The 14872-nt window shown below is 39.7% G+C and overlaps 1 protein-coding gene and 1 pseudogene across 16 annotated transcripts in view; both read left to right on the top strand.

Annotated features, from left to right (window-relative positions):
- Window positions 1-14872, top strand: part of Sema6d (semaphorin 6D) — a 579921-nt gene that overhangs the window by 555094 nt on the left and 9955 nt on the right. For 15 of the 16 annotated variants that reach the window (XM_078049659.1, XM_078049658.1, XM_078049657.1 and 12 more), the window contains 6 exons: window positions 12728-12891; window positions 13281-13392; window positions 13952-14012; window positions 14129-14191; window positions 14293-14394; window positions 14627-14717. In XM_078049659.1, the coding sequence (XP_077905785.1) occupies window positions 12783-12891; window positions 13281-13392; window positions 13952-14012; window positions 14129-14191; window positions 14293-14394; window positions 14627-14717 (538 nt within the window). In that variant the 5' untranslated portion in view covers window positions 12728-12782. Of the gene's footprint in view, window positions 1-6867; window positions 6890-12727; window positions 12892-13280; window positions 13393-13951; window positions 14013-14128; window positions 14192-14292; window positions 14395-14626; window positions 14718-14872 lie in introns of those variants that run through there. The other variant, XM_078049660.1, reaches the window with a different exon arrangement.
- Window positions 6329-6427, top strand: LOC120886962 (U6 spliceosomal RNA; annotated as a pseudogene).

The raw sequence follows: 14872 nt of genomic DNA, 5'->3' as shown, positions 1-14872 counted from the left end.
ACCAGAAACATTACTGATTCAGATATTGGTATGCTTTGCTTTTAGAAAACCCAGACTTACAGTGAAAACCTTCCCTAATTGCTACTTCAGTTTTCAGAAAACTTCCTTAAGTTGTCAGCCTTCTCATGCACATAAAATATAATTAAAATCAACTTGACCCAAATTTTAGAAAGACAATTGACTTCTTCCTTTTTTTTTTTTTTTTTTTTTTTGGTGCCGAGGATTGAACTCAGGGCCCTGTGCATGTGAGGCAAGCACTCTACCAACTGAGCTATATTCCCAGCCCAAGACATTGATTTTTAAAAGCAAGGTGTTACTCATGAACACAACAGGCTTCCGTACTTCTTCCCTGCCCTTTACTCCCTTCAGTGGTATCTATTGCTGCCCATCTTTCTTGGTAAAAATCTACTTCTAAGAAAAGATCTTATAAATGTATTCATGCTAATTTCAGCCATACTTTTTTACAGGGGGAAAAAAAATGCCATTCACCAAAGGAAAGAATTTCCCATTGTGGAATTTCAATCATAAGCCAGCCATAGACAGGCTGATTTCCATTATGTTTGTTTGCTGGTAATGGGGTGTCAAGTAAGCTTCTTGTCTGCTATTCCCATGCACCCTACTCTCTACTCTCCGGAACACTTTTGCTTTCCTCCCCTTTGTTCTGGAAAAGGTGCAGAGTAACAGAAATTTCAATGGCAGGAGTGAGGAGAGCATGTAACAGAAATAACTTAGCTCTTTGTCCTGTGTTGCATGTGCCTCCTGAACCAAACAGCAATTTGCCAGTGATGGAGAGGTATAAAAGAGGCATCTGTTGCCATTTGTGGAGAACCTCTTGGTTTTGCAGCACCTGAAACTCACAGCCTAGCAGTTCATACAGACTGTGTGCCAAAGTTGTTGGAGGACAGTAGACTCACCACTAGGTGTTTGGGGCCATAGCAGGAAGATGCCTGTGCTGATGTGAGACACCTGAGTTCTGTTGCGTATTTATGTACTTATTCTCTTTCACGTATTTATTTTTTCCTCTGGTGCAATTATCCATCCTGAGTGGAGCTCAGTGGCAGGTAGAGAAGACCCTGGGGTGAGGGAAGAAATGGAAAAGGGAAGAAGATCAAGGAAGTTCTGAGTTGATTAGTAGATAATTTTGAGGAAGGACAGGGAGAATAATGTGTGCGGAAGACACTGTTTTGAGATCTAGGTGGGGAGGGATCGTGGGTGAAAAGGAGAAGCTGCCAAAAATCAGATTGTAGAGACCTTGTAAATCTTGGAAATGAATTCGGACTTTACATATAGGCCTTTGGGAACCATTAACGTGCTTTTAGACGGGAAAGTAATGTGATGCTATTTGTGTTTTGGAACGATTCTGTTGTCTTTGAGGAGAATGAACTACAAGTCTAGGAGAGCAGAAATCTGTTAAGAGTGTATTCTAGAACAATGAAGAACAAAATCAATAGTATGTGCTGACAGGTTCTAAAGAGAGGATGATAAGAGATGAAGCAATCAAGGTTGACCTCCAAGTTTAAGACTCAAGTGATATGAAAACTATCAATAATAATAATTGTACTCATTGGATTCTTATTGGATAGAAGGGATTTGCCTTTATAGTTTGTAGAGCATCTCACTAAATCATCATAGTGATATTTTGAGAGGGGAATACTGGGGATTAAACCCAGGGGCACTTTTACCACTGAGATAATACAGGGAAAAAAAAGGTTAGAGTCTTGCTGAGTTGCTGAGGCTGGCCTTGAACTTTCAATCTTCCTGTCTCAGCCTCCCAGGTCACTGGGATTACCAATGGGCACCACCACACCCAACCATCATAATATTAATGCTATTAATATCCTCATTTTAGACAGGAAAACTTCAGACTTTGAGGAGTTAAGTAACATGTCCAAGATCACATAGCTAATAAGTGATAGTACCTAAATCCAAACTCTTTTGAGTTCCAAGCCTGTGCTCTTCAGGGAAATTAGCAAAGTATCTTAAGTTGAGTTTTAGAATGGTCACGTTTAAATTGCATCTAGCAGAAAGTTAGATAGCTAGACTTTGGAGCTGAGGAGCACGGTCTGGGCTGGGCATGTGAATTTGAGATTCAGAGAATGGACAGTAGTGAAGAAGTTAGGTGTAATGGGAGTGAATCTCCAGGGACCCAGGCTGGCACCATGAAAAATCACATCTCAGGGGTGAACGTATTGGATGATTTGGGGAAGGTTGCTGAAAAGAAGTAGCTAGAGAGGTAGAGAAATAGGGAAGTCAGGGATGGAGTCTCAAGATCAGTGGAGTGACCCAACATGAATTAATGCTTCAGGGAGACGAAAGAAGATTTCTAATGAAGATTGCCTTGGATTTGGCAGCTGAGTGGTTGATAGGCAGGAGCTAAGTTAGGATGAAATAAGTCAGAAATACATTGTAAAAGTGAGAAAATGGGAACAATGGGCTCAGACTTCCCTTCAAAGAAGCCTGGCTAGGAGGTGGAGAAGGGGAGATGGCAGTAGACAGCCTCAAGGAGAGGGGAAATGCTGTTTATGATGAGAGCCACTTGGATGTTTATACACTGAGGAAAAAGAATGGTGGCCTCACATCAGGGTAATCTGAGTATGATAGGTCAGCTTTTTGCTGTAGTGACAAAATACCTGAGAAAATCCACTTAAAGGAAGAAGGATTTATTAAAGTTTAAGAGGTCTAGGACATGATCACCTGGACCCATTGCTTTGGACCTTTGGCAAAACAGAACATCATGGTGGGGAGCATGGGTTGTAGTAGCGGTGCTCATCTCATGGTGGCTGGGAAGGAAAGAGAGAGAAGAAGATCGGCCTGGTGACAAGCATAGGCCCCCAAGGGCCTACTTCCTTCAATTTTAAGCCCCACCTTCTAAGTTCCCACTGCTTCCCAATAGTACCACCATCTGGGAACCAAGCCTTCAACACGTGAGCCTTTGGGGGACATTCAAATCCAAACTATAATAGTAAGAGGATATAGGAACATTTCCTCCAGGCCTCAGGAGATCATAGAGTTTTGGAGAAAAAAAATGTTCCCAACACTTTTAACTTATCTCTCATCTGGATTTATTTATCACATGAATGAACTCAGAGGTGAAGGGACTTGCCTGTGGTCACACAGCAAACCTGTGATCCCAGATCTCTGGGTATCTAGTCTCTGACTAATTCTGCTGCCTGTGTCTGTGGGAGAAGAAAGGTCCCTGCTTTGTTCCTTAGGGTACTGAGTCTGCAGTCCTCCACTGTGGCTGGTCCCTGCTCCTTGAGAAGGCATGTCCTCACAGATTCTGCTGTGTCAGGAGAGCTGCAGCTGTGAGGAAGGTGAGTCAGAGATCTGCTTTGTCACTTCCTCCACATGCCAGGGGGCAAGGTTTTAGATGGATAATGATGAAGTGTCACTAACACAACACCTGGGAAGGGAAGATAGAGTCATTCCCATATGCGACCTGGTTCCCAAACCTTTGTGCTGGAGGCCACGGGGTGAGGTCACAGTAGAGATTCCTTCAGTACAAGAGCTGATGCCCCTCCAGGACACCCCTTCAGCCAAAAGTCTCTTGGTGAGCTCAGATGCAAGTTGCTATCCACACTGTTGAGAAGAGCTCAGAGGACCCTGCCCCACCTCTGCTTAGGGGACTTCAGAATCTGAATGCATCTACTCCCATCATCTCACCACACATGGAAGGTGAAAGAAGGCCTTACATTTCAATGTACACCGCCTTCTTGTACTACAAAGGTTAGGCTGTAAGCCTAGTGTTCGGACCATTCTAAATAAACACTGGTATCAATCACTGATTAAAATCCAAAGTCCTACCTAGAGCATACTGCTTGGAATCCAGACGAGTGAATGAATGCTGTATAAACCTAGCCCTCTTTTTCGTAATTGACCTTCAGTTAACAACCCTCTGTTAATTGATAGGCTCTAAAGCATATCAATTAACCTGCTTCTCTTTGCTGTCTTGCAATCTTCCCAAGCCCTTGGCTCCTTTTTCCTTTTGTCATGTGAGGATGCCAATCATACTTCCTATGATTCCAAGGCCATCATTCTCATCAACTCCAGTGTGGACAGTGCCCCTAGAATTGTACAGACTCTGGGGTATCTGTGCTCCTATGCTGCAACTGAAGGTCCACACCTATCCTCCCTTTAGTCCCCAACATTCTCAACATAGAATGCTGGTTAAGGGCTGGGGATGTGGCTCAAGCGGTAGCGCGCTCACCTGGCATGCGTGCGGCCGGGGTTCGATCCTCAGCACCACATACAAACAAAGATGTTGTGTCCGCTGAGAACTAGAAAATAAATATTAAAAAATTCTCTCTCTCTCTCTCTCTCTCTTTAAAAAAAAAAAAGAAATAGAATGCTGGTTAAGAGTAGGACTCATGATGCCTGTTCTCTTGGGGTCTGCTGCTCTGTCTTGTTTGTTTAATAGTTTTATTTAAAACTAAGTTAGACAGGAGTCCAAAATGCCAATCTAGCCTTGAGAGATTCCACAGAATTGTGCAATGCAGGATTTGTACTTTTGTTTATCCTTTTACCCCTAGTTCTTGTACAGTTGTCTCAGGCATTGACAATTATGAGACCTATTTGTCCCCAGGAACTGAGAAGAAATTCCCAGGGTTCTGAAAACAGGAGTACTGCTAGGCAGAATGGTGTATCTCTGTAATCCCTGTGGGTTGGTAGGCTGAGGCAGGAGGATCACAATTCAAAGCCAGCCTCAACAATTTAGTGAGGCCCTGAGCAACTTAGACCCTGTCACAAAATTAAAAAAAAAAAAAAAAAAAAAAAAAGCAGGTTTGGGATGTAGCTCAGTGGTTAAGGGCCCCTGGGTTCAATCCCTGGAAGCAAAAACAAAAAACAAAAACAAACACAAACACAAAAACCAAGGAGGACTAATGGGGCCAAGGAATTCAAGGAGGTCTATCTACAGGGCAAGCAGGAGCCAGGCGTGCTGGTAATCAGTGGTATGAAATATTCTAGAACCAAAAATGGAGTCAGAGTGGTAGAAGCACAAGAGGAACAGAGGCTCCAGATGGGACTGGCGAGGGAGGCAGGGCTCAAAACATGAAAAGCCTTAAAGGCCTCATTCAAAATATGGGGCTTTTTACTGGGAACAATATAAAGCTGTTAGAGGCCTCTGAGATTATGTGATCAGGTTTCCCTCGACCAGGTTTACCTCATGAAAATTTAATTCTTGTTGTATCTAGAAAATAAATGAGAGACAAAAAAGGTGCAGACAGACTGTAGAGTAAATTTGGTCAGGCAAATGTGGTGTAGGGGTAGCGAGGAAAGGGAGTGTTTTAAAAACCTGTGAACCATCAACTGTGTGTAAAGCTACTCAACAAGCAAATGAAATAGAACTGGAAAATATGGGTACCTGGGTACCTGGAGGTCATCAGTGTCTTTCAGAGAGATGTTGTTAAGAGAGGAGCCAGCATACAGGAAGTGGAAGAATGAGTGAGAAGTGAGGAAGTGAGGCCAGTGAGAATAACCTTCAATGTCTGTGAGTGGAAGAAAAAAGGGAGACAGGAGGATCTGGGGTCATAGGAGCTTTTTCCCTTTTTTTTTTTTTTTTTTTTGACATGAGAGAGGCATGCACAAATACTAATGAACAGTATTCAATCAATTAGAGAGAAATATAAGTAACATCTTCCTATTCCAGAAAAGAATGAAGAAGTTGGGTTTAAAGAACATACAAATAGTTGATGTACTTTGTAACGGGAAGAAAGGGAGACTAAGGAATTTCTTGTCTTCTGGCTTTTATTATCTATTTGCAGTGACTATGGGGCAGAAGAGAAGATTGTGTGGAGAGAAAGCAACCCTGTAATCCCAGCTACTTGGGAGGCTGAGGCAGGAGGATTAGCAAGTTCAGGAACAGCCTCAGCAACTTAGTGAGACCCTGTCTCAAAAATAACAAGGGCTGGGGTTAATAGCCCAGTGGTAGAGTGCTTGCCTAGCATAGGCAAGGCCCTGAGTTTAACCTCCAGTACCTGCCCTTGAAAAAAGTGTGAGCAGAAAGCAAGTATATTCCTGGCCAGATGTGGTAGCGAAGTACAGGACTTCTATCGAGTTTTATGGTGCTATTTGTAATTCGTGATCAAGGATTCTGTTACATGACTACCCAATTTTCTCACAGTGTGGTTGTCTTCACCAGCGCTCAGTGCTCTGGAGGAGATGCAGATGTGAATGGCTGTGTTCATCCAAGGCAAGGACTTTATAAGAAAATCTGACAGGCAGACAGAGGATGAGGGAGTCTGAAGCATAAGCAAGTATTGTGGAAATGTGTGAGCATTGACTGTTATATCTAAGATAAATGAAGAGGGGTGTCAAGGTTGGAGAAGAAGAGCAATGCACATATACTAAAATTGGGGTGACACAGAGAAGACTAGCATGGCCTATGTGCAAGGATGACATACGGATTCTTGAAGCATTCCATATTTTTGAGAGCAGACGTCCTCATCCAGATGTGCGGTAGCTGACTCCCATGACTGCATTCCATTTTTGCTACTTTTTATACCACATTCATCCAACCATTTACTCCACGGCCTGTCTGCACCCTGTTTGTCTTCCATTCATTTTCTGAGTACAAGAAGAATTAAATTTTCAGGAGGTAGACTTGGTCATGTAATCCCCAAGCAAGCAAGCTGGAATGTCAGCAGATTAGTATCAGAGCATGCAAAACTTGACCTTATGATTCTTAAGGTGACCTCCCAGGGTGGAACCATGCACTGGGACTTACAAAATCTTTGGAAAGCTGGAGAAAGTATGAAAAGTTACCAGATAAAAGAGAGAGGAGGGGCTGAACCTGGAGTAAGCAAAGACTTTTTGTAAGATCCCAGAGGCCCAAGGTTCAAAAGAGTCATTGGGAAACCAGAGGGAATCAACTCCATTTCCAGATCTTGAGGTAAGTGGAATACGAATCTAAGCAGCTCCTCTTTGAGAAATGGCATCTCCAAAAGAGAGCTTGGAGAAAGCTTTAAAATCACCCTGTTATCTCTGGGTTCTCTGGGCTAGGGATAAAGTAGATGTCATTTCCTTTGCACTAATATAACTTTTAAAGGGCCAGAGACTACATGCCAGTTTCATTACCTGGGGATTATTAATTTCAATATGGCAACATAGGAAGTAGCATTAATCTCCCATATAAATTTTCCTGCCTAAAGAACTCCTTTTCAATTCAGGCCTTCTAGCAACAAATCTTTAAGTTTTTATTTGTCTAAAGCACCCTTTTTTTTTTTTTTAAAGAGAGAGTGAGAGAGGGGAGAGAGAGAGAGAGAGAGAGAGAGAGAGAGAGAGAGAGAGAGAGAGAGAGAGAGAGAGAGAATTTTTTTTAATATTTATTTTTTAGTATTTGGTGGACACAACATCTTTGTTGGTATGTGGTGCTGAGGATTGAACCCTGGCTGCACGCATGCCAGACGAGCGTGCTACCGCCTGAGCCACATTCCCAGCCCCAACACCCTTATTTTTGTTTTTGTTTTTCCTTTTAAAAATTGTTTTTACTGGTTATAAAATTTTAGGCTATAAATTTATTTTCTTTTGGCACTTTAAAAATCTTATTCTATATTCTATTGCTTTCCATTGTTTCTATTGATAAGTCAGCTGTCAGGATAATTCTTGTTTTTCTGAAGGTAATATATCTTTCAACTTTTTTAAAATTTACCACTGTTTTCACCATTTTAATGATTATGATGTTTCTTTTTTTTTTCTTTTCCTTTTTTTTTTTTTTTTGGTATGGGGTATTAAACCCAGAGGAGGTTATCTGCTGAGTCTCATCCCCTATCTTTATTTTTTATTTTGAAACACGGTCTTGCTAAGTTGCTTACAGCCTTACTAAGTTGCCAAGGCTGGCCTTGAATTTGCAGTACTCCCGCCTCAGCCTCCAGAGTCACTGAGATTATAGGCGTGTACCACCACACCTGGCTGATTACGATATTTCTAAGTGATTTTCTTGGTATTTAGAAGTTCTTGGCTTGTGGACCTTTGTCAATTTTTTAAAAAGAAAGCAGCTGTTAATCTTGTCAAATATTACTCCTATTTATTTCTGTCTCTTCACTCTCAGAAACTCCAGTGTTAGATAGTTCCACAAGATTATGCGTATCTCTTATTTTGTGATTTGTTTTTTCTAGGCTTTTGGTTTTGTGTGATATTTCTATCAACCAATTTTCCAGTTTATTAATCTTCTCTTCAGCTAAATACATCTATTAGGAAGTTTTCATTATTGTGTTTTTAGTCATAGAGTTTCCATTTGGTTCTTTTTAGTGGATTCCAATTCTCTGGTGAAATTCTACATCTCATTATATTTATTCTTTGATAAAATAAGTACAGTTATTTTTTAAACATATGTCTGATAACTGTAATATCCGAGTTATCTTTGGGCCTACTTCTGTTGTTTTATTTTATTTTTCTCTTAGTATTGGAATGAATATTGAACATTGCATGTTTAAAAAAAAAAAGCTATTCTCTGGATGATGTTATCTTTCTCTAGAAAAATTTCACCTTATCTTTTCAGGCAAGCCATAGATTGAGAGATCATACACTCTCAACTTGGAATTTAAATTGTTGGAGATTGGGGTGGAATTCTTATAAAGCTTAGTCCTCACTGCCTCCCCTCTTGTTTTTCTTGTAGAGCAGCTTTTCAGAGAACCCTTGGATGTTTGCTTGTAGTTTTTCCTCAGCTCAAGACTCCAAAAATATGACTCTCATTTTTAGCTACACTCACATTTGTATAGACCTTAAGGATGAGTAAATCCCCCAGAGTAAAATCAAGTGCTGAGTGTGGTTCGTTGCACCTCTTTTCTCTGGAGAATCATGCCACTCAAACACAAGATGTCTTGGCTGCTCAGAATTCCTTTTAAGAGCTTTCCCTCATTGTATTTGGGATTCAACATTAGGAATTTGTGGGAGAATGTAATGCCAAAAAAAATTGACAAAACATGCTTACTTGGGTACCTTGCTCTCTGACTAAAAACAATAACCTCATAGAAATACGATCTTCAATACCAGTTTATGCAGGAGAAGAGTAATTCCCTCCTTGTATTAGTGGGCATCTAGATTTAAGAAGAAGTACCTTATCCTCTAGGAAAACCTCTGTCATTGTTACAAGGACATACATAAATTTTCAAATAGCTATACAAGATAAACAAGTGAAAATTGCTTTTTAAAATTCTTTCTGTCCAATGAGATGTTAACAATAATGGTCATAACGTTTACTGAATTTTACTAGAAATTCACTACCAACCAAGTTCTGTGTTAGATGCTTTATATAGATTGCCTCATTTGACCCTAAGAAGATCTGATGAGGTAGTAAAGATAATTACTTTATTTTACACTTGAGGAAACTGAGTCCTAGAGTAAGTCAACTTAAATAAGGTTAAATAAGCCAGGAAGTAAATGGTATAAATAGGTTTGAACTCAGGCTTTTCTAATCTCAAGGACCATGTTCTTGTCTAATAATTTGTCTTGCCTCTGGGCTTGTCCTCATTCAACATAACTAGTTTTCTGATTTTACTGAGCCCTGAAATCCTGGGGTTCTTCCTTAAATAGTGAGGACTAAGTAGTCTGAAGGATTCACTTACATAAAATTCTCCTTCTTGGGACATTTTTCTCATATATTTCCAGATTCTCTCTGTTCTCACCTAGCCTTATTTGAATATATGTAGAACATTAAATATTTCCATTTATAACTTCTACAGCAAATCTGTAAGTATTTTTTAAATAAAGCTTTATGTAGGGACAGAAAGCAGTTAGTGGCACAGCTTTATTTTTGGAGGATTAGGTTGGCAAGAGATGGGGTGTGGGGAAAAGTGCTCTCTGCAATGTCAGATGAATGAGCTACAGGAAATGATAGTTCAGCCGGCAGCTCTGTGCTTGCCAGTGAGTCAGCAGGGAGTCCATCTCAGCTTCAGTCCTGGGTCACAGCTGAGAGACCTGCTCTCTGGGACTTGCCTACTTGATATGAGCCATTCACTTACCTGTCATGGAGGAGGAATATTCACAGAACTATTTTGTTGTTTTCATGCAGATATTTCCACATTTCCTTAGGAATCGTGGTTTGTTTGTGTTTTTTTTTTTTTCCTGAGACCCAGTAGAAGGATCCAGTGACTTTCCACCTAGAGGGCCAAGTTTGGAATGCGTGTCATAGCAGAATCTACTTCTAAGGGCAACATTTTTTTCATTTTATTTTATGCTTCAACTCTCTAGAGCCTTTGTAAGTGGTAAAACACTTTGGAAAAGCAAGACAGGAAAATGCTGCTTCTGGAGACGTAGGAGATAGAAAAGAAGCCATCATGTCATAACAATTGAAAACATATGCATATGGCAAAACAAAAAACAACAAAAAAACGAGAACCAGCTGGGTGCAGTGGCACTTGCCTGTAATCTCAGCTACTCAGGAGGCTGAGACTGGAGGATCCCAAATTTGAGGCCAGTCTTGGAAGCTGAGCATGATCCCATCTCAAAATAAAAAAATAAAATAAAAGGCTGTGGTTATAGTTCAGTAGTAGAGTGCACCTGAGTTCAATCCCCCATGCTACCCATCCCAATAAAAGAACCAAATTAGCATAGCTATTGAGTATGAATTGTAGAATAGTGGTATCTTTTTTTTTTTTAACTTCATCTTCTAAGCATGATAAATAGGCACAAGTTGTAAAGAATGTGTAGAATAACTATTCATTTGTGGGGGTGGGTGTTAGAGTCTGTAAACAAGTCTGGATGGCGTGTGGCATTTTGCTAGAGGGAGTGATTTGTGAAGTAATGCCAGCGAGCCATTAAGTGTGGAGATTCCTTATTGGTTGACTGCTGTATCTAGTTTATGTTAATTAAGATAAGCTGTGTGGAATGTATAAATACCTCTCCAGTCCTACAATAAACGGTTCCCACTCCTGCTGTGTCAATCTACACAAGTTGCTCGTCACCCCCCCCCTTCCGTTATTTTGCTGCAGCCGGACTGCAGCAGGTGGGAAGGGAGAGCAGATCACCTTAATATTTAAGATATCTTTTTCCCAAATCTTGTTCAGACTCTTAACATCAGCCTGGTTATATGTAGGTATAACTTTGCTCAGAATCTGCTATGTAGCCAGATGACTTCAAAAGCCACGCTTTTTGTCAGTCTTTTTTGTAAGGCATTTTAAAAATACTAGTTTGCTGCTGGATTAACCATCCATTAAGAAAAATTTTACTAGAATAGTATTCTCTCCTTGCAAAACTAGATTTACAAAATTCACATATACTTGATTTTTATTTTAATCACAGAAATATTACACAGCATTCATGTGCACACACCTGTATGTTTGATATTAAGTAGGTAAAACAGGCAGTACTTGGTTGAGTGATTGGATTACAAAGAATTTGAAGTGGTTCTTTGTATTCACCTTAAAACTTCCTAGGTATATAGGACTGAGGATAAAGCTAAATGTTTTATGCTCAATATTGTAGCCGGAAGTGACAATTTTGGTTCCAGAAGAGATAGTATTGTTGCAAAATGGATCATTTACAGTTTCATAGAAATGCCCTTCCCATGGGCTCACAGGCTCCTAATTTATTTTTTAATAAGTAATAAGTTGACAACATTTAAAGATCTTTTAAATTTTTTACTGCAATTATTATACAATTTAATGTTCTGCTTTTATAGCTAAATTGAAGTATTGATATACAGTAAACTATACATATTTAATGTACAATTTAACCACCTGTGAAACATCACTTCAATAAAGATGATGAATATATCTATGCCCCTCCTTCTGCCAAAGTCTTTTTGTGATGCTATGTTTTTGAAGTAAAAAATCCAGTCATTTATCTTCTCCACCTACCCTGGTGAAAAAAACCTAGACAGGGACCCAGCTGATCCAAGTTCTGTCCTGACTCGCTCCATGCAATTCACTGAGTCCCTTTATTTTCCCTTAGTTTTCTCATCTGAAAAACGAGGGGGTTGTACTTGATGGTCCCTAAGGCCCCTTATAGCTCTCAAGTCCAATAAAGCTAAGAGGACAGGCGTACTTAGGGTATTGGTTTGTGTCCAAATGGTTTTATGTAAAAATGTAGATGTCCCTAGTGGCCGGGTATCAGCTGTGCTGCTTCGTCCCTCCCTGCTTTGCTTGATTGGTTGTCGTGAAATCATTTCATTTCTTTCCCTTTCACCTTGATTCAAGGTCACTCATGGCATCGTGTCCATGTTGGTCTTAAGCTTCAGGAGCTAAGAATTTAGGCAAAGGCTTGGTAATGCTGGGAACTCAGCAACACCTTAAGCCGAATGCCAGTGAGGGATGACAGTGTCTCAGCTCTCTGGATATTTTTGAGGCAGCTTGGGCATTTTAGACAACCTGTGTCGGATATATTTCACGGCTGGGGGAAGGGGTGCAGATTGGAGTTTAATTAAAAGACTGATCCCAACTATGGCCGTCTCCTTGCCAGGTTAGGAGCCAGCATTTCTGTTTGTGTGTCTAGTGATTTCTGTTGTGATGATATACGTAGTTACCTCAAAACTTCTGGACAGTTTGCCTAAAGTAGCAATATGCTCACCAGACGCTTTAACCAAATCTGGCACACTGCCATCTTTTACCTGTGTTTTTGGAAATACCTGATCCACCACCACCAGCATCCCTGATGGAAGGGGTGCCTTGGAAGGAGTTGGGGGTGAAAATAGATCTGATTACAAATGAGAAAGCAGTTTCATGAGAGTGTAGCGATCTTTCCAAATTTTTTGAAAATTTTTCCAAATTTTTTACCTGCTTCTGTTTTCCAGGTAGCTAAGTGGGATTTCTGAGGAGGGGGCTGCCCTGACTTCCTTGTGGCCCACCATGAGGTTCTTCCTGCTTTGTGTCTACATGCTGCTCCTGATGATTCCTCAGTTGAGGGCCGTCAGCTTTCCTGAAGACGATGAGCCCCTCAATACAGTCGACTATCACTGTAAGTCACCCAGAGCAGCTCCTTTTCTAGAAAGGATTTTTTTTTTCAATTTTCCAAGTATATCTATTTTCAGAGAGATTTTCATGTCTTTAAATTAATATGTTTTACATATTAATTTATCTGTAATCATTTCCTAGTGTTTGGAGACAATGGGGCAGTTTGGGGTGCTTTTCTGCAGCAATCCATGTATATAGGTTGTTTATTTTCAGTAAAAAGAAAAAAAGCCATTTGCTGACATTCATCGTCTTTTATTCATTTATATTCAAGACCTTAAGAGAGGAATTTAGTTAAAACCCTTCTACAACTAGTATATACAGCTAATCAATGCTGTATATTGATTCTTCAGCTCCATAATCCTGACTGATGATTTAGTCCATTTTTACTTGCAGATTCAAGGCAATATCCGGTTTTTAGAGGACGCCCTTCAGGCAATGAATCGCAGCACAGGCTGGACTTTCAGCTGATGTTGAAAATTCGAGACACACTTTATATTGCTGGCAGGTAATTTTCCTCTCGTTGGTTTATTAGATTAAAATTCTTTTCTCTTGTGGTGCTTGCATTAATGTGTCTAGTTCATGAAAAACTAATATGTGATTGTGATCAAGAATTGCAAGTAGCCAAAAATATTCACCGAGAAGAGTCAGTGTTGTGTACCAGGAACAAAATACAGAGCTAAAGCCTTCAGCAGTGCTATTTTATTATTGCCATCAAGAAATCACTCACCATTCTTTTTTCCTAAAGCAGCAGGGGAAAAAAAATCTCTCTTTATTCTTTTTTAACTTAGAATTATTCAAGCAAATATTAGAAATATGTCTATGCTAATATCAAGTAGCAGTTTGACCCATGCCTAGAGAGAAGAGCTTTCTTAGCTCCTTGACTACAATGATATATAAAAGCATCTCACTAATGAAAAAGTACTCTTTGTTGACTTTGTTTGAGATATTGAAAATCCAGCTGATCTCCAAAACATAATAAAGGCAGATCTGTAAAAATAAAATAAGAAGCAGCTTAACATTTTTATACATTCACATGATATGACTTATTGCCTTGTTTCCATCAGGGATCAAGTTTATACAGTAAACTTAAATGAAATCCCCAAAACAGAAGTAATACCAAGCAAGGTGAGCAACTATGGCAAATTTATTTTATTTCTCTCAGAATTTGAATAATGCGTCCCCCTCCTTGCCAAAAATGATCAGTTAAAAATTGAACTTTTGATTTTGCTTGATTAATACAGAAACTGACATGGAGGTCAAGACAACAGGATAGAGAAAACTGTGCTATGAAAGGCAAACATAAAGTGAGTTAACAGGGCCTGCCCCACTCAGTCTTTTTGTGGGCTATGTGATACCACAATGTCAGCATGTGAAATATCTAATATTAATTATTATCTTTTCTTAGGATGAATGCCACAACTTTATCAAAGTATTTGTTCCAAGAAATGATGAGATGGTTTTTGTTTGTGGTACCAACGCATTCAATCCTATGTGTAGATACTATAGGGTAAGTATATTTTATATGATGTGCTTCTTTTGATCACTGTTTCTTCCCTCACTGGTATGCTGTTAGAGTTGGATCCTTTCCGCTATAACTCAGTAATTTGTTTTATCGCTAATGCTAGAAAAGAATAAAAACAGAATTCTTCAAATAGAATTTCAATGCAAATAAAGCAATATTGCCTTCAAACAGGTACATTGAACAGATGTGACACCAGCTATTTATTTTGCTTTTGTAGTTGAATACCTTAGAGTACGATGGAGAAGAAATTAGTGGCCTGGCACGATGCCCATTTGATGCCAGACAAACCAATGTTGCCCTCTTTGCTGGTAAGAACCTTTAGTGTAATGAATATAAATGATCCATGGTGCAGAAGGTGCAAAAGAATTTAAAGGAAGAAAAAAAGCTCATAGACACCTTGACACCAGCATTTCAAAGGCTGAAATCTGTGAACAAAATTTTTAAAAAGAGGAAATTAAAAGCA

This window comes from Ictidomys tridecemlineatus, chromosome 5, assembly GCF_052094955.1.
Source record: "Ictidomys tridecemlineatus isolate mIctTri1 chromosome 5, mIctTri1.hap1, whole genome shotgun sequence".
Lineage (NCBI taxonomy): Eukaryota > Metazoa > Chordata > Mammalia > Rodentia > Sciuridae > Ictidomys > Ictidomys tridecemlineatus.
This window is presented reverse-complemented; position numbering and strand designations above follow the sequence as displayed.